The sequence below is a fragment of the Grammomys surdaster genome, unplaced genomic scaffold (assembly GCF_004785775.1).
Source record: "Grammomys surdaster isolate TR1022 unplaced genomic scaffold, NIH_TR_1.0 1036, whole genome shotgun sequence".
NCBI classification, from domain to species: domain Eukaryota; kingdom Metazoa; phylum Chordata; class Mammalia; order Rodentia; family Muridae; genus Grammomys; species Grammomys surdaster.
In genome coordinates this window covers 2,188,003-2,207,418 of record NW_021605455.1, presented here as the reverse complement: position 1 = coordinate 2,207,418, position 19,416 = coordinate 2,188,003, and the positions used below count along the sequence as shown (strand labels likewise).

Genomic DNA, 19,416 nt, shown 5'->3' with positions numbered 1-19,416 from the left:
AGAAGGGGAGGAGAGGGGAGGAGAGGAGAAGGGGAGGAGAGGGGAGGGGAGGAGAAGGGGAGGAGAGGGGAGGGGAGGAGAAGGGAGGGGAGGAGAAGGGAGGGGAGGAGAGGGCAGGGGAGAGGAGAGTCTTCATTGACAACAGCAGAAAGAGTGAAACGACCTAGAGAGATAACTCAACACTGAGGCTAAAGTGCTTTGTATTCTTCAGAGGATCCAAGCTTGGTTCCCAGCATCCACATCACATAGCTCATAATTGTCTGTGGAGCCTTTTTCTGGCTTCTGCAGGTACTCAGACATATGATGTGCATGTGTACATGTGTGTGCACACACACATAAAAATAAAAATGGCAATAAATATTCTTAACAGGAAAAAACACTTGGGAATAAATTTAGCCAAACGTGAAAATTTTATACTTTGAAAATTACAAACTATTATTGTGATTAAAAATCAATAAATGGACATGGAAATGCCCCGTGTCAATGGACTGTGTGACTTAACGTTGTTAATACTGTATTAGTCACAGTAGATAGAACTACTGTGGTGCAAACCCTGTTAGAATTGCAGTTGAGTTCTTTGTAGAACTCCATAAACTTTTCCGCAGATTCATGTAATGTTGCGAAATAAACCACAAGGAGAAAAACAGCAAGTGTTGAAAGATGCAGACAAGTAGGGATATTCCATGATACTCGTGAAAATGTGTCCATCTTTTGAAAACTAGCTCAATAGTTGCTTTACAAAGTTATGGGGAGAGTTACTGTCTGACTCAGACCTGAAAAGTATGTTTATATGAACACATGCACATGAATATCATCAGAGTAGCGGTGCTCATGGTAACCAAGAAGCAGGAACAACCTAAGTGCTCAACAATTGAGCATGTAACATCCATACAATGGAGCATCATCCATCAATTAAAAAGAAATTATGGGCTAGTAAGATGGCTCAGCAGGTAGAGAGGCTTGTACACAGTGCTGGTGACTTGTGTCAGGTCCCTGGTTCAGACAAAGAAGGAGGATAGAATCAACTCTCAAGATTATCCTTTAACGTGCTCACTTTGGCAGCACATATACTAAAATTGGAACGATAAAGAGAAGATTAGCATGGCCCCTGAGCAAGGATGACACGCAAATTCGTGAAACGTTCCATATTTTTTCCCTTCATGATAAAAGTCTTGGAAAGATCAGGAATTCAAGGCTCCTACCTAAACATAGTAAAAGCAATTTACAGCAAACCAGTAGCCAACATCAAGCTAAATGGAGAGAAACTTGAAGCAATCCCACTAAGATCAGGGACTAGACAAGGCTGTCCACTCTCCCCCTACCTATTCAATATAGTACTGAAAGTCCTAGCCAGAGCAATTAGACAACAAAAAGAAGTCAAAGGGATACAAATAGGAAAGGAAGAAGGCAAAATATCGCTATTTGCAGATGATATGATAGTATACTTAAGTGACCCCCAGACTTCCACCAGAGAACTCCTAAACCTGATAAACAACTTCAGCAAAGTGGCTGGATATAAAATTAACTCAAACAAATCAGTAGCCTTCCTCTACATGAAAGATAAACAGACTGAAAAAGAAATTAGGGAAATGACACCCTTCACAATAGTTGCAAATAATATAAAATACCTTGGTGTGAATCTAACCAAGCAAGTGAAAGACCTGTATGACAAGAACTTCAAGTCTCTGAAGAAAGAAATCGAAGAAGATCTCAGAAGATGGAAAGATCTCCCATGCTCATGGATTGGCAGGATTAATATAATAAAAATGGCCATCTTGCCAAAAGCAATCTACAGATTCAATGCAATCCCCATTAAAATCCCAACTCAATTCTTCACAGAGTTAGAAAAGGAAATTCTCAAATTCATATGGAATAACAAAAAACCCAGGATAGTGAAAACTATTCTCAACAATAAAAGAACTTCTGGAGGAATCACCATCCCTGACCTCAAGCTGTACTACAGAGCAATAGTGATAAAAACTACCTGGTATTGGTACAGAGACAGGCAGGAAGATCAATGGAATAGAATTGAAGACCCAGAAATGAACCCACACTCCTATGGTCACTTGATCTTTGACAAAGGAGCTAAAACTGTCCAGTGGAAAAAGGACAGCATTTTCAACAAATGGCGCTGGTTCAACTGGAGGACAACATGTAGAAGAATGAAAATTGATCCATTCTTATCTCCTTGTACAAAGCTCAAGACTAAGTGGATAAAGGACCTCCACATAAAACCAGATACACTGAAACTAATAGAAGAGAAGGTGGGGAAAAGCCTCAAATACTTGGGCACAGGGGAAAAGTTCCTGAACAGAACACCAATGGCATATGCTCTAAGATCAAGAATTGACAAATGGGACCTCATAAAATTGCAAAGTTTCTGTAAGGCAAAAGACACTGTCAATAGGACAAAACGACAACCAACAAATTGGGAAAAGATCTTTACCAATCCTACATCTGATAGAGGGCTAATATCCAATATATACAAAGAACTCAAGAAATTAGACTCCAGACAACCAAATAACCCTATTTAAAAAAATGGGGTATAGAGCTTAACAAAGAATTTTCAACGGAAGAAACTTGAATGGCCGAGAAGCACCTAAAGAAATGTTCAGTATCCTTAGTCATCAGGGAAATGCAAATCAAAACAACCCTGAGATTCCATCTCACACCAATCAGAATGGCTAAGGTTAAAAACTCAGGTGATAGTAGATGCTGGCGAGGGTGTGGAGAAAGAGGAACACTCCTCCATTGTTGGTGGGACTGCAAGATGGTGCAACCACTTTGGAAATCAGTCTGGCGGTTTCTCAGAAAATTGGACATAGCATTACCTGAGGATCCAGCTATACCACTGCTAGGCATATACCCAGAAGATGCTCGAACATATAACAAGGACATATGCTCAACTATGTTCATAGCAGCCTTATTTATAATATAGCCAGGAGCTGGAAAGAACCCAGATGTCCTTCAACAGAGGAATGGATTAAAAAAAGTGGTATATTTACACAATGGAGTACTACTCAGCTTTTAAAAACAACGAATTCGAGAGGTTCCTAGGTAAATGGATGGAACTAGAAATTATCATCCTGAGTGAAGTAAGCCAATCACAAAAGAACACACATGGTATTCACTCACTGATTATTGGATATTAGCCCAGAACCTTGAAATGCCCAAGATTCAACTCACAGGTCACATGAAGCTCATAAAGAAGGAAGACCAAGTGGGGGTGATTCAGTCCTTCTTAGAAGGAGCAACAAAATACTCAAGGGAGCAAATATGGAGACAAAGTGAGGGACAGAAACTGAAGGAGGGGCCATCTGAAGACCTTTCCACCTGAGTATCCATCCCATGTGCAATCACCAAAGGTAGATGCTGATGTGGAAGTCAGGAAGTGCATGCTGATAAGAGCCTGATATGGATGTCTCCTCAGAGGCCTTCAAGGGTCTGACATATTCAGAGGCAGATGCTCACAACTAGCCATTGAACTGATAATGGGGTTCTCAATGGAGGAGTTAGAGTGAAGACTGAAGGAGCTGAAAGGGTTTGTGGCACCATGAGGAGAGCAACAATACCAACCAACCACAGCTCCCGGGGTCTAAACCACCAGCCTGGGAGCACTTAGGGAGGGATCCAGGGCTTCAGCTGAATCCGTAAGAGTGGAGGGCCCTGCTGGGCATAGGTGGAAGATGAGATCCTTGACCTCATGAAGGCTGGATGCCCCAGGGGGTGGGAATTTTGAGGGGGTGGGGAAGTGGGAGTGGGGGGGTAGGTAGGGGTTACATCCACAGAGAAGAAGGAGGAGGGGTAAGGGGATAGGGGGTTCCCGGGTGGGTGGGGGATGGGGTAAGGGGACAACATATGAAATGTAAATAAAACATCCAATAAAAAAATTAAAAAAAAAGATTATCCTTTAACTACCATACATGAACCATGGTATGTGCATGCCTGCACACACACTAAATTACACACACACAAACACACACACACAACACACACACACACACACGAGAGAGAGAGAGAGAGAGAGAGAGAGAGAGAGAGAGAGACAGAGAGACAGAGAGACAGAGACAGAGAGGAGAGATTTATAAAGTACCAGTACATCCTATGATGCTGGGGAATTTTGAGCACATGCTAATGAAAGAAAACATTGTGTGACTCTATTATGTGAAATATCTGGAAGAGACAAAGCTGCTGAGGTAGAAACCAGGTTAGTGTTTGTCAGAAGCAAGTGTAAGGTGGGGAAAGATACGGGTGCTAAGGACATGGGGTTTTTTTCAGGGGCGTGAACTGTTCTGGAATTTGACAGTGGTAATGGATATATAGATCCGTCAAATATGGATCAAACGACATTGGCTTGTGAACTTCTGTGGGTGAAGTGAATGACACATGAATTTATATCAATAAAGCTGTTGGGGTTTTTTTAAAGAGACATTATTCACTGAAACTCCATCTACAGCAAAGATGAAATATATCAGAAATGAGACAAGTCGCTGGGAAGTTTAGTGCACAAAATCTATTTTAATAATGTACTCATTTCCATATAGAGACATCTGAAAAATCAATCTGACCATGAATCATGTGGGTACGTGAAGATATGGAGTCTGTGCCAAAACATTTGTTAGCAGAAGAAGCATTGTGCGTGGAGGCCTGCTGTGGACAGGTGCAGGCACACTTAGGGCAGAAGTCTAAGTTCGGGAAAACATTTCCTGACCTATAACATCACCTCCCCACAAAAAACACATTACTCAAAATTAAGCCATCCCTGCCTTCCCCAGGGAACTTTCAAAATTGAAATGCTTACACGCCTTTACGTAAGTAATGTTGTGCACGCTGTGCTATAATTTAGATCTTATGTGTCCCCTGCAAATCTCATGTATTGAAAGCTCGGTCCCCAGTGTCATTCAGAGGTGGGACTTTGGGAGGGACGGGATCACAGGACTCTGACCTCATGATTAATCCATTCATGGATTCCTACCTTAGGCTGCTCCTGCGAGGTGGGGCCTACTGGAGTGAGTAGGTCTTAGGAGACATGCCTTGAAGGGTATATTGTGTACCTGCCCCTTTCTTCTCCATCTCTACCGCTCTTCCTGTTTCCTAGCTGCCATGAAGTAAGCAGCTTTGGTTTGCTACATGCTCCCTGCCATGATGATCTGCTTCCTACACCCACAAACTGAACCCTCTGAACCTGGGAACCAAAAGAAACACTTCCTCCCATATCTTGTTTACCTCGGCTTTTTGTCACACTGACAGAAACCAGTCCAAGCTCTCGGTGGTAAGAGGAATGGGCAGTGTTGACTGGTGTGTGCCAACACGAGGAACCAGGGAAAAATCGAAGTAGCAAACCCCAGCCTTGTTCCAGGCTGGTAGGTGTTGCTTTCTTAGTTGTCTTGCAAGAAGTTTCCAAAAGCAAAAATGATAACAGAAATACCTGTCCCAGGGATTCTATCCCCTTTATCCTGGGGTTTTAAGGTTTGTCCCACTGAAGGTCCTGACAAGTCCTCACTCTCTAAGGACCCCTCTGAACCCACCAGCCACTGAGTTCCCAACTAGCAAAGACATCGGTGGACAATTGAAAATAATTACATTGTTAGTCATCAGCAGTGAGAGACTTTAAACAGATGGGCAAGTACCAGAGCCCCTTGGGCTTTAATTTAAAAATTATGGCTCAATCTGATTAACGAGCAGCAACAATATTCAACGCTCATATCCAATGGACTCCTGCCCACTCGTCAGTAGGGTATAATCACAGTGGAGAAAGTGGATCTCATTTATTTTGCCATTGAACAGACCTCCTGAGGGAAAGGCAAGGTGGGAATAAATTGTGAGTTGGTACACGCTTGGTCCGCATCTCTAATCAGTACAACCACTCTAAACAGCCTCCGAACAACCAGACATGACATTAACTGCTTATTTGGCTGATTGTGATTTTGTGAGCAAACTGGGAAATGCAACTTCAGACTAAGAATTGATTTTAAATTGGTATTTACTCATCAGACAGGACTGCAAGGTTCTCCATTAAAGGCTCTCTGGGACACCATGCCTGTGATCTGTTACCTACCAGAGGAGTGTGACTTTGCCTTTGGCTCTGTTTAGTGGTACAAAGAACAATGCAGACTGCCATGGAGATCTGAGGGAAGACACAAGCATGTTCTAAGCACAAGAGAAAATTTTCATGAGCCAGAAAGAGCAAGTGAGTTGAAGGAATTTGAGTTAGTAGAGGCTCCAAAAATCCCCCAAAGACTGAAATAAGGCATCAAAGATTTTTTATAGCCAGGACAGACAGACATTCTACCTGTATTGGTCACTTAAATTTTTCTCATTGAAATGGTTCTCTGGGATATAGCTGGAGACCTGGGATGGGAGAGGTTCTAGGGAGTCTATGGGGATGACCCTTGCTGAGACTCCTGCCAACAGGGGATATGGAGACTAAACTGACCACCTCCTGTAGCCAGATGGAACTTCCAGTGGAGGGATGGGGCTATCAACCCACAAAACCTCCAACCCAGAATTTTCCCTGCCTATAAGATGTGCAGGGACTAAAGATGGAACAGAGATTGAGGGAACAGCCAACCAACGACTGGTCCAACTTGAAACATATCCCATGTAAGATACCCTGTCCCTGACACTGTTGATACTCTGCCATGCTTGTAGACAGGAGCTAGCATAACTGTCTCCTGAGACACTTCTAAATGAAGCATATGAAAACATGCAGAGACCCACAGCTAAACATCCAATGGAGCTCAGGGAATCCTGTGGAAGAGTGGAGGATAGAATTGATCAAGCCAGATGGAACAAGGACACCACAAGAAGACCTATAGAGTCAACTAACCTGGCCCCATGGGGGCTCAGAGACTGAACCACCAACCAACCAGCAGGGACTGGACTTAGGTCCCTACACATTTGTGGCAGATGGGAAGCTTGGTCTTCATATGGATCCCCTAACAATTGGAGTGGAGGCTCTCTCTGACTTAGTTGCCTGCCATCGGATCCCTTTCCCCTAACTAGACTACTCCAGGGTAGGCTTCCCCTTCTCTGAGAAGAAGAGAAAGAAGTAATGGGTGGAGGGATTTGTGAGGGTGGGAGTGGGGAGGGCACAATTTGGGATGTAAAGTGAATGAATAAATAAGTACATTTTAAAAAAGAAATTCATCTTTCAAAGAATAGTCAAATTACAGCAATGAAAAGCCTGTATTCTATGCACAGCTGATACGGAGTCTGTGGAAATGTTTTTCTTCCTATGGCTTCTAGTGTCAGAGCCCTTGCTGGATGGACTTTGCAACTTGTAACAATAGCTGCCTGGGTAGGACACTTATGATAGCTGGGTTTCCACAGAAGTTACGACCAACCCCCATCCAGTTCCACCTTCAAGTGATTTCTTGAATGTTTTCATCTGTCTTCTAGTCTGTTCAGCCTCAGTCTGATTTTAGAGCAGTATTTCTCACCATGTAAAATCATATGTGGGTTTGCATCTCAAACCCAGCCCCTCACACTGAGTACAGAAATACCCTGGAACACCAGAAGGAATACGGAGATGAAGGCGCTAGAGGATTCAAGGATGGGGTGAAGTGAGTCGTGGCATAAGGAGGCTGGACGATAAGGGCTGATATTCACGTTACCTGGGCCCTGTTTCCATTTCTGTTGCTATGACAAATTCCCTAATTAAAACCAGCTTTGGGAAGAAAGTGTTTATTTGGCTTATAATTCCAGGTTACGATCCTCTATTTCAGGGAAGTCAAGGCAGGAATTCAAGGCTAGTCATGTTCACAACCATAATCAAGAGTGATGAGAGGGTAGGTATGTCCTTGTTGCTTGCTACCTATTCTTGCACAATTTAGGGCCCAGCCAGTGGGTGTTCCTATATCAATTAAGACAAATTTCAAAAGACATTCATTCCCACAGGCCAATTTGGTCACAATTATATCCCATTAGGTCTCTCTTTCCTAACTAACTGGCACATCAGGCATAGGCCTGGGAGTCCAATCAGCATATCTGGAACCTGCATTTCAATGGGAAATTTGATATAAATTGACCCTTGACCATGCTCTAAGAGATATTGCCTATTATGAACTCCATTGAAATCCCTATCTCTAACTCACTTGCTGAGATTCTAACCCCCAAGATCTCTAAGACCATTTGGAGACAGTATCTTTAAGAGATAATTAAGATAAAATGAGACTATAGGGATGGGACCTGATCCAATATGCTGGCATCCTTGTAAGAGGGAGAAACTAGAACACAGGTGAGCAGGGACCCAGAGAACCATCTGAGAATACAAGTACAACTGAGTCTAAGGGGATGAGAAAGATACAGGGAGATAAACCTTGCAAACATCTTGATCATGGACTGTAGCTTCCAGAACTACTGGAAAACAACTTCCTGTTGTGTAACCTACCTAGTTCACATAGTACAGCCTTTTCCTACAGCTCCTCCAACAAGCCAATGAACTATCCTGGGATCATGAAGCACCAAAAGTTGGTGTCAACACTTTCAGTGAGGAATATGGAACCCAGGAACGTATAGCAAGGATCTAAAGATGGAAGAGTGAGTCAGTGAATAGCATGTGTGTTCTTTTGTGATTGGCTTACCTCACTCAGGATGATAATTTCTAGTTCCATCCATTTACCTAGGAAACTCTCGAATTCATTGTTTTTAATAGCTGAGTTGTACTCCATTGTGTAAATATACCACATTTTTTTAATCCATTCCTCAGTTGAAGGACATCTGGGTTCTTTCCAGCTCCTGGCTATTATAAATAAGGCTGCTATGAACATAGTTGAGCATATGTCCTTGTTATATGTTCGAGCATCTTCTGGGTATATGCCTAGCAGTGGTATAGCTGGATCCTCAGGTAACGCTATGTCCAATTTTCTGAGGAACCGCCAGACTGATTTCCAAAGTGGTTGCACCATCTTGCAGTCCCACCAACAATGGAGGAGTGTTCCTCTTTCTCCACACCCTCGCCAGCATCTACTATCAACTACGTTTTTAATCTTAGCCATTCTGACTGGTGTGAGATGGAATCTCAGGGTTGGAGACAAAGTGAGGGACAGAAACTGAAGGAAGGGCCATTTCAAGACCACTCCACCTAGATATCTATCCCATGTGCAATCACCAAAGGTAGAAGCTGATGTGGAAGTCAGGAAGTGCATGCTGATAAGAGCCTGATATGGATATCTCCTCAGAGGCCTTCAAGAGTCTGACATACTCAGAGGCAGATACTCACAACTAGCCATTGAACTGATAATGGGGTTCTCAATGGAGGAGTTAGAGTGAAGACTGAAGGAGCTGAAAGGATTTGCGGTACCATGAGGAAAGCAACAATACCAACCAACCACAGCTCCCAGGGTCTAAACCACCAGCCTGGGAGCACTTAGGGGGGGATCCAGGGCTTCAGTTGAATATGTAAGAGTGGAGGGCCCTGCTGGGCATAGGTGGAAGAAGAGAACCTTGACCTCATGAAGGCTGGATGCCCCAGGGGGTGGGAATTTTGGGGGTGGGGAGGTGGGAGTGGGGGGGGGTAGATAGAGGTTACATCCACAGAGAAGAAGGAGGAGGGGTGAGGGGATTGGGGGTTCCTGGGTGGGTGGGGAATGGGATAAGGGGACAACATAGGAAATGTAAATAAAACATCCAATAAAAAAAAGAATGAGTCAGAAGAATGTGCCCCGCCCTGTGCCCCCATGGTTTATGAGGACAGAAAAGATGATTCTTGAGGGAAGGTCATGCCTCAGTTAAGGCAAAGAGCAGAGAACATGCTGGGCATTCCAGGTAAAACTAACAGATGTTTCCTTTGGGGTAACCTCACTATGATGAGAATCTACAATTGGCTTCAAAGATCTAAACAAATAAAAAGCTTTCACCAAAATACTTGATGGAGGAGAAACAGAAACAGCAAGAAAATTCTGGAAGCCGTCAAACAGCAGAAAAGTGAAACATCTTTAGTAAGGTGAGTCTCAGTGTGCTTCCTTGGGGGCAGTGCTGATATTCCCAAAATTAAGTGTGTTCTGGGGTCCTACTGCAGACCCACTGGATTGGAAATGCTATCGTGGAACCCAGCAATGTGTAGCTCTACAGTCCTCTATGTGAAAAGGCACCCTGAGAAAGCTGGTCAGAGCTATGAGTTGAGAAGTCATGAAAAGCAGTCCCTCCCTCCAAATGCTCAAGGATAAAAGTGCTGGGAAACTTCAGAAGACGAGGCCAGGGCACTGAAATAGTAAGAACTGGTTATAAGGTCTTCTTGAGCCCTGCAGGCACAGTGCTGGCATAGACGCAGAGATGGGTAGGAACAGATGCCTTTCTGCCTTCATGAACTACACACTACATAAACTCTCCATTGGATGGAGCTGATGTTATCGTATGTAAAGAGAAACGATGGCTTTGTTTTCTATGCAAATATTGAATATGCAAAAGTGGGAGTGGTGTCTCAGGACAGACAGTCATTGAACCAATAAGCACAAGACCTGCTCCGAGTCTGACTGTCCATAGCCAACCGTCTAACCATGGCAGAAGCTTCCTCAGTTCTACTTTGGGCTATTGCTAAGTCTTTTCAAGATAAGCATTCTGTAGTTATATACAGAATTAAAATGAAGAAGAGACAAAAATGGGAAGAAACACAGTACTAGTTGTAAGTATTGTCTTCTTAGTCTAATAGATGGAATGACTTCATTTGTAGATACTTGCTATCTGGAATATATATGTAATATCTACCTGAGTATCTAACTCTAATCAAGTTATTTCAACAAACATATCCAAAGCTTCTACTAAGTGTACAGCTAACTACAGAGTGTTCAGAAGTATCACATGATCACTTGTGAATTGAGATATTGAAATATTTAGGAGGGCTCCAGGAAGCACATCTGGTTTTAATTTTCTGTGTACATTACACTTTTTATGATTATTTTTCAGTATCACTTTTTAAATATTCCTGTTGAAAAATTAAGAGCAGCCACAAGGATAAAAACTAGGTTAATTTTCCTCCATACCAATTTTGATCGATTGGTAATGTCTGCTCTAGTGCAGCAATGGCTATCAAGCTCATTTCCGACATTGTGAAAACACTGTTATCACTTAGAAAGTAGTGTTTCCCAGAGAACAGAATAAAGTATTCTTCGTATTTGCCACTATGCTGCTGCTATAACCTAGAGGCAAAATGGCCTCCCTTTGGTCCTTTGAAAGTGAATGCTGGACTCCAGGTTAAAAAACTTAATCCTTCTCCTACTGGTCTCAAAGGATTCACTGGGTATCAGCTTAGTGTGCCATAAAAAAGTAAAGCCCAGATCCAGCTTTACTGTGTGGAGAAAACTCACCAAGTGAAAAGTAAAGAAGTTATTTCCTTTAATCTCGAGGAGCTTCTGGGTATCTTGCTTAATGAAGATTCCTCACATCCTCATGTGGCCAGCTTGAAAACCTGTCCATCTCCTTTCCCTCCACACCATACACATCACAAGGGAGTTCTAGCACCATGCCCTGGAATGGATTCTTCCAGCCAGTCTTAAGGCTGGAACTTAACTAGTCCGCTGCAGTGTTCAGAGAAGGCGATGATGCGCAGCAGATGAGACTTCCAGGCCCTCACTAGCTCAGCAAGTCAAGTCCCACTGCCTCCTGTGGCAGCCAATGGCTCAGTACTTACTTCCCATGATCCTCCGCACAGTTGGGCCTTCCGCCGTCATCTCCCTCACAATCTCATTGTCATCCTCATTGGCATCCAGCCAGCGATTGCAATTGAAGTTATATTTGTCCTTATTCAGAGTATTCATCAGAGTCATCTACAATAGGGTGGTCTTGAGGTAAGCAGGTGGGACCATCAGATATCTCACCCAAGCCCTGTGCTCCTCATTCTGTCATCCTAATCACTGTGTGTGTGTGTGTGTGTGTGTGTGTGTGTGTGTGTCTGTATGTGTGTGTCTGTGTATCTGTGTATGTGTGTGTCTATGTGTGGAGGCGTGGGCACACATGTACATGTGTGTGTTCTTTTTTTTTTTATTTTACCTTACTTGGTTTTTTCAAGACAGGGTTTCTCTGCTTAGTCCTGGAACTCACTTTGTAGACCAGGCTAGCCTCAAACTCAGAGATCAGCCTGCCTCTGCCTCCTAGTGCTGGAATCAAAGGTGTGGAGCCCTATGGCAGGCCTGCTGTCTCATCTTAAGAATGAGATCTCTTGGCTCTTGTAGAAGGCAGGTGATCAGATTGCTGTTTCTTTCTCTGGTCTCCTAGAAGCCCACATTCATTCACCTAGCACCTGGGAGGCAGGACTGGATGCAAATCCCATGGACACCTGAGCATTTTCTCTGTCTACTTTGAAAGGACTCTCCCTATCTGTCCCCATCAAAACATATGGCCCATGTCCACCCTTCCCACCTCCATCCTCACAAATACAGAAGCAAATGTAAATGATATGATCATGAAAGGTGATAGGCCTGGCTCCTCCCCTCCCTTCAAAGAACACCTTACCTTTTCTAAATGCCACCCAGAGCCAGGGTTCTGCCTATCATGCCATGCCCGGATCTTATAGAACCTGCCAAGATCTGGGAGCTCCATCTACAAGGAGAAATAAAAAAGTCTGTGTGGACACATTCACAGGAATACATCTGTCCCCAAAGCTGACCACAGGCAAGTGGGTGCTCCTTTGGGCTGCCTTTTCCCAGTAAGGATGGATTTGTTCCTAGCCACGCTCAAACAGTCCATTCTCCCACGTCCCTGGTAACCGGTGGCTCATGGGACCGAGACGGCTATGTGAAAGGAACGTTCAGTCTGGGCTAGTGAAACTGAACAAAAATAACTGACCCACAGTGGGATTCAGCCAAGAGATCTTCAGTAACAAAATCCATATGGCAGCCCTGCAAATTAGCACAGGGCCGCAGCCCCGGGAGTCTGCTGGGCACGGAGACAGACAAAAAGATCAGTACAGCGGCCCTGCCCTTTCCCCAGGGGCTCAGGTCTGGCAGAGAAGACAAATACATAAAGAGCAAAGAGCTTGATGGTGGAATAGAACTATCAGTGGGGTGCTCGGAAAGAAGAGCAGCAAATTACAGGGTCTTCCCCTTAGAGGTGGAGCGGCGCCTCTGAGGGCAGAGACTCACTCTTCGTACATACTGCAAAGTTCAAAGATGGATGTTCTTTCAAACGCTCCAAAATTCATATTTTTCCCTTAAATTTGGTCCTTACACTCGAATGCAACCAGGTTGAACAATATAACTGTGCTCTGGGCCTCTGAGTCCACACAATTCCCCTGTTCACCTCACTCTTGAATGCTCCCAGCATTCCTTGCTGGCTCTGTCCCCTAAACTTCATCTTAGACCATTTCAGGTGGAAGATCAAATATGAACTAAATCTCTTTCAATAAACTGCCTATAAATCATCAAATTTGCCATTGCTGTGGAAGTCCAAAGTCTCCAATGTACCTTTTGCCTTTAAACTTGGTCGAAAGTCTGGCAGAGAGAACTGAGATATCCTGTGCTCCCTGTTTCTTTTCCAATCCCCTCCCATCCATCACATTTCCTTCCTACCCTGAACTTCTCAATGATGCCTGGTTTGAACCATTTGTTGTTGGGATTCAGAAGAATCTCATCTGTCCGACCCTTCTTCCCATAAATCTGGATGAAGATGGGCGAGTTGGTGCCGGCTTTCTTCAGATCAGTTGTCCAGACCCAAAGGGACCAAGGAAATTCTACAAAACAGGCCAACCAAGATGCATCATAAGCTCCAAGTGTCAGTGGGGAAGAAAGACGGGGGAAAAAAATGAAAAGATCAGGATTGGAATTTATACATGATTATGTCTGCTCTTAGAAGCCGTTTAAACAAGTGCAGAATATATAACACGAAGGATCCTCTATTAAAATAAGACCTGTTAGTGTCTTACTTAACGGCTAGCGACGCACTACATTTTAGCGGTAGACAAGAGCTGCCTCCACCATCTTGTGGCTAGTGCATTGGGACTTGCTGAGTGAATCACGCAGCTTAACCCCATGTCCATCACAGCAGCTCCTTCAGTTTGGGGACACTGGTGATATCTCTGCAACAGTGCATGGCCTGTAACCTTGCAGAACCGAGCTTCGGTCTGGGGCCGGGTGGCGGGAGGTGGCTCCGGATTCTGGGTCCCTCAAACTTACTTTTCAGCCGCTTCTTCCTCAGAGACACCATCTCATAGAGCTGACGCTCAATCAACCCATCTGCCTTCTTCTCATCCAGCCAATTGCTGCAGGGGAAAGTCTGCTGGATGCCGGTGAAGGGGCATAGTATCACCACCTAGGAGGGCAGAGCACATGCGTCTCCTGTGTGAGGTCCACTGGTGGGGCCGCTCAGTGCTCGGCAGCCTCCCGGGACACATGTGTCTGTGTTAGGACCTCCAAGGGATGATACTTTCCATCTTACTTTCTCATTAAATCTTAATTTAAAAAAATACCTCTTTCAAGAATCTTTTGCAGATAGAAAATTAAATACTTTTTAAAAAATTATTATTTGAACGAGAAGTCTTTCATGGTAGCTGTCATCACTAGTTTTAGCCTAAAAATGCAACACAGAGTTGGCTAAGCATTAGAAAGCGCATTCATCCAGTGCACAGCGTATCAACTTAAGAAAGGAGAAAGATCACAGGACTAACTCACAACGAACAGAAAACAGCCATAAACAGAATTCAACACTAGCTCAGAAAACAACTCTTAACGTGGAAGAAGTAGAAAATAATGCATTTAATCAGTTTAATAACATATACCAACCTCCTCAAACATAATTAGCTAAATAAAACTAGTTGCTTTTAAATAATAAACAAAGGCTGGAGGTGCAGCTCAGTGGTAGAACTTAGCACGCATAATACCCTAGGCTTTATGCACACACACACAGACATGCACAAATATGTACACTCAGACACACACAGAGACACACAGACACACATATGCACACATACATGTGTGTGCACATACACAATTAGAAACAAAACAAAGACATACACTATTCCGTTTTCTGTTCAGCATGCTACTGTAGATCGTAGGCTATGTACCCATAGTTTTAAAAGAAATGGTAAAGCCTCTCTGTGGTAAGGAGCCTGAAAACCAACCAAGTTATGGGAGGACTTGCTGGCAGAGAAAACCTTCAAAGAATGTATAGAAAAATTATTAAAATTAACACACAGCTTAAAAGATGGTTCTATGTAAACTCAGCGCATGGAAAGGTACTTGATCAGTAACAAATATAAATGATCATTTGTAAGAGTGCTTGTGACAATACAAATTGTAAGATCTATACGATTGCTCCTGACAAAGACATACACTGTGTTGAGGAAGACATGTAAAACTACATTGAAAAACAGTTTTAAAGACCTGAATTTTAAGAAGTACACCATTCTCATAGATAAGGTAAGTTGGCATATTAAAAAAAATTAGTTTTCTCAAGGGACTCTGTAGATCAGTGGTTCTCAACCTGTGGGGTCATGACTCCTTTAGGGTTTACATATCAGATATCTTGTATATCAGTTACTCACACTATAATTCATAACAGTGGGGAAATGACAGTTATAAAATAGAGAAAAGATAATTTTATGGTTGAGAGTCAGCAGAACATGAGGAACTGTGTTAAAGGGTTGCAGTGTTGGGGATGATGGCAATCACTGCTGCAGATCCAGTTAGCATTTCATTAATTTAGGGAGAGCCTAAAATTCTTCTGGGATATTAAATGATGGCAGACATCCATCTGCCCTTTAATAAAGGAGGAGGTGGCACTTAATTTGTTCCAGCAGAAATAGTACAAATGTATAAAATGAAGGCAAATGAATGCAGTGTTGGTGAAGAAATTTATTAAATCAATTCGTGGAACAGAGTAGAAAGCAGAAAGGAGTTGTGGTTTTGTTTGTCTGTCTGTTTTGGAAAGCACTGATTTTACTTTCAATGGAAAAAAATCTTGATTTCCCACTGAAACTTAATCATTGCTTCTCAAGCTTCCTTAATGATAAGAATTATCAAGTAAATCTTGATGGTTCTGGTCTGTGGTCGTAGTTATTAGGGAGTCTACCAGGGCTGCAGAGTGAGTTCAAAGCCAACCCAGGAAACAATGAGACTCTGTCTCAAAACTTATAAAAGATATACAGAAAGGGAGAGAGAGAGAGAAAGGAGAAAGAGAGAGAGAGAGAGAGAGAGAGAGAGAGAGAGAGAGAGACTGAGAGAATACCATTGTGCAACTGTACAACATTTTCTTTATCCATTCTTTGGTTGAGGGACATCTAGGTTGTTTCCAGTTTCTGACTATTAGGAATAAAGCACCTATGAGCGTAGTTGACCTTGTGGTATGGTGGAGCATCTTTTGGGCATATGCCCAGGAATAGTATAGCTGGGTCTGGAGGTAAAACTATTCCCAATTTTCTGAGAAACAGTCAAATTGATTTCCAAAGTGGTTGTACAAGTTTGCACTCCCACCAGCAATGGAGGTGTGTTCCGTTGCTCCACGTCGTCATCAGCCTGTGCTATGACTTGAGGTTTTAATCTTAGCCATTCTGACCAGTGTAAGTTGCAATCTCAGAGTGGTTTTGATTTGCATTTCCTTGATGACTAAGGATGCTGAATATTTCTTTAAGTGCTTCTCAGGCACTAAAGACTCCTCTGTTGAGAATTCTCTGTTTAGCTCTGTACCACATTTTTAAATTGGGTTATTTGGTTTGATGCTGTCTATTTCCTTGAGTTCTTTATATATTTTGGATATTAACCCTCTGTCAGATGTAGGGCTGGTGAAGTCTTTTCCCATTCTATAGGCTGGCTATTTTGTCCTATTGATGGTCCTTGGCCTTACACAAGCTTTTTTGTTTTATGAGATTCTATTTATTAATTGTTGATCTTAGTGCCTGAGCTATTGGTGTTCTGTTCAAAAAGTTGTCTCCTGTACCATTGTATTCACAGCACTTTCCCACTTTCTCTTCTATGATATTTAGTGTGTCTGGTTTTATGTTGAGGTCTTTGATCCACTTGGACTTGAGTTTTGTGCAGGGTGATGAATATGGACCTATTTACATTCTTTAACATGCAGATATCCAGTTAGACCAGCACCATTTGTTGAAGTTGCTTTCTTTTTTTCCATTGTTTAATTTTGACTTCTTTGTCAAATATCAAGTGTCTGTAGATATGTGGGTTATTTCTGGGTTTTCTCCTCTATTCCATTGATTAAACCTCACAGTCTTCCTCCTGTCCTGCTTGGTGGACACACACACACACACACACACAGGATTTATTAGAATAGCTAACAGGCTGTGGTCCCACCAGCCCAACAACAGCTGTCTACCAACAGAAAGTCCAAAAATCCAGTAGTTTCTCAGTTCACAAGGCTGGATATCCTCAGCTGCTCTTCAGTATACACTCGAATTCCAAAGAAGTAGGCTCTAATGCCAGTAAAGGAATGGATTTGACAGAGAAAGAGGGAGGGGAGGAGGGAGAGGGGAAGGGAGAGAGAAGGCAAGCAAGTAAAGAGCAAAGAAAGAACTTCTTCCTTGTCCTTTACACAGGCTGCCACCGGAAGATGTGGTCCAGATTTAGGGTGGGTCTTCCTACCTCAAATAATCCAGTTAACTAAAAATCCCTCATAGCTATGCCCAGCAGCTTGTGTCTTATTTAGTTAATTCCAGATGTAGCTGAGTTGACAACTGAGAACAGCCATCACAAGGATACAGGGTAGAGTTTGTCTTCAGGGTTAATGAAGAACCCACTGACCCAGAGAACGTTCATAGGCTGGCCCCTTACCTTCTCACAGTACCAGCCTCGGTTGACGCCTATGTTGCCATGCCCAATGGAGACCCGGCTCAGGGGACTGAGGAGGACAGCCAGGTCGATATGGAAGATGTCTGTGCGGCCCCTGTCAAACACGCCACCCTCCAGGAAGATTTTCCCACTGTTCTTGTTTCCTCGGGCTCCAAACATCACCAAATAGATTTTTGATTTAGTTCCAGCTCCCCGGATATCCCCAGTGAAGACAGTGACAATGTAGGTTATGGCTGGTGTGGAGAGAAGGGCAGAAAGGGTTCAAAGTGGTTTCACTGGAACATCCCTCTGTCTCCATCTTTGCTACAACACTGCTCTCCCACACATGCCCATGGCGAGCCCCGTGTTTTATGCACTCAGACCAGTGTCCCTCACAACCTCATTTGGTTTACAATATCATGTTAGTATATATGAGGCTGGGGGTGAGCTGTCTCTATCATCTCAGGAAAACTGTCAGCACTCATTACGGGAAACAAAGACAGGAAGAAAATTGAGCTGACTAAAAATAGTACTTATTATTAATGTTAATTACCATGTGTACATTATTAATAGCTGCCAGATAAATTCTGTTATGTCTAATCTAATTATAATAGTCAAATCCATTGATGGAGATTTATCTCTGGCCTATCTGGTTCATACGGTTCTTTTTGCTGAAAAATATAACTTTTGAGAAGGGTCACTAACATCTTCCCGATCCCCCTGGGCTGAGGAAGAGGGAGGGATCACAATAAGGCAGGTCAGCTTGGGTTTTGATCAACCAGGTGGTATTGTGAGCCCGCAGAAGTCGGCAGAAAAACCACCAAGTGCTAAGTAAACTCCTAAGTAGGGCAAAAGGAACAAAGAACAAGCACCAACATTTGAACCAGAAACTCTGTTAAGGGCTTGCTGGCATCCTTTTAGCCTGTCCCAAGGCTTAAGAACAGGGAAAACAGTAAACAGGGCAGGAATAGGAGAAGGGGCAGGCAGGGAGATGAGGATGCCCAGAAGAGCAGAAGGAATGGGTGTTAGGAAGGGTGACTCAAGGGCAGATGCAGCAGGGGGGGCAGAGGAGCTGGGAAATGGCAGAAAGTAGTGTTGTCTCCTGATGAGGAAACTGGAGCCAATTTGTGGTGTAATCTTCACATTACACTACAAAACTCTGGCTGTATCTCCAGTCAGGGGAACGATGGACTTCAGCAGAGGGCAAGTTCTCAGATATGTACAGCTGTGTGAGTCTTCTAGAACCTCAGTGACTGCCTCAGACAGGCTGAGGGGTGGAAGTTTTCTGTGGAGTTTACAGAGAAGAGGACTTCAGGAGGCAGATCAAAGTCCAAACAAAGTCTGCCTTCGACGAGCTATGTGACCCTGGACATCTTTCTGAACTTCTACATGCCTCAGTTTTCTCGTCTGTGAGTTGGGAACAAGACAATGCCTGTGTTGTAGGTGGCTGTAAAGATTAAATAAAATGTAAGAGGGTTACAAATTCTCCTTCTGGCTTTCTCCTTTAGTTCCTTCTACCCATAGCTAAGAATGTCAGGCCGTTGCTCCGTCTGCTCGGGCATCAGAAGCGTTGGCTGCAAAGCAGAGAGCTAGAGCATTTTCTAGGGCAGTGAAGATGCTGTCTTCAAACCCAGCTGCCTCCTGTTTGATCACAGTTGTAAGCCACAGACACAGGTACTGACTCTCAAGAAGAAAGGATGGTCCA

The 19,416-nt window shown here is 43.4% G+C and overlaps 1 protein-coding gene and 1 non-coding gene across 3 annotated transcripts in view; one reads left to right on the top strand and one right to left on the bottom strand.

Annotated features, from left to right (window-relative positions):
* Loxhd1 (lipoxygenase homology domains 1) overlaps window positions 1-19,416 on the bottom strand; it is a 160,437-nt gene that overhangs the window by 94,588 nt on the left and 46,433 nt on the right. For both annotated transcript variants that reach the window (XM_028783217.1, XM_028783218.1), the window contains exons 8-12: window positions 17,715-17,965; window positions 14,109-14,244; window positions 13,506-13,666; window positions 12,451-12,537; window positions 11,630-11,765 (exon numbers count right to left, since the gene is read on the bottom strand). In XM_028783217.1, the coding sequence (XP_028639050.1) occupies window positions 11,630-11,765; window positions 12,451-12,537; window positions 13,506-13,666; window positions 14,109-14,244; window positions 17,715-17,965 (771 nt within the window). The remainder of the gene's footprint in view (window positions 1-11,629; window positions 11,766-12,450; window positions 12,538-13,505; window positions 13,667-14,108; window positions 14,245-17,714; window positions 17,966-19,416) is intronic.
* On the top strand, window positions 1,047-1,153 carry LOC114634643. The gene has a single exon (XR_003713362.1). It is a non-coding gene; the product is annotated as a U6 spliceosomal RNA (small nuclear RNA).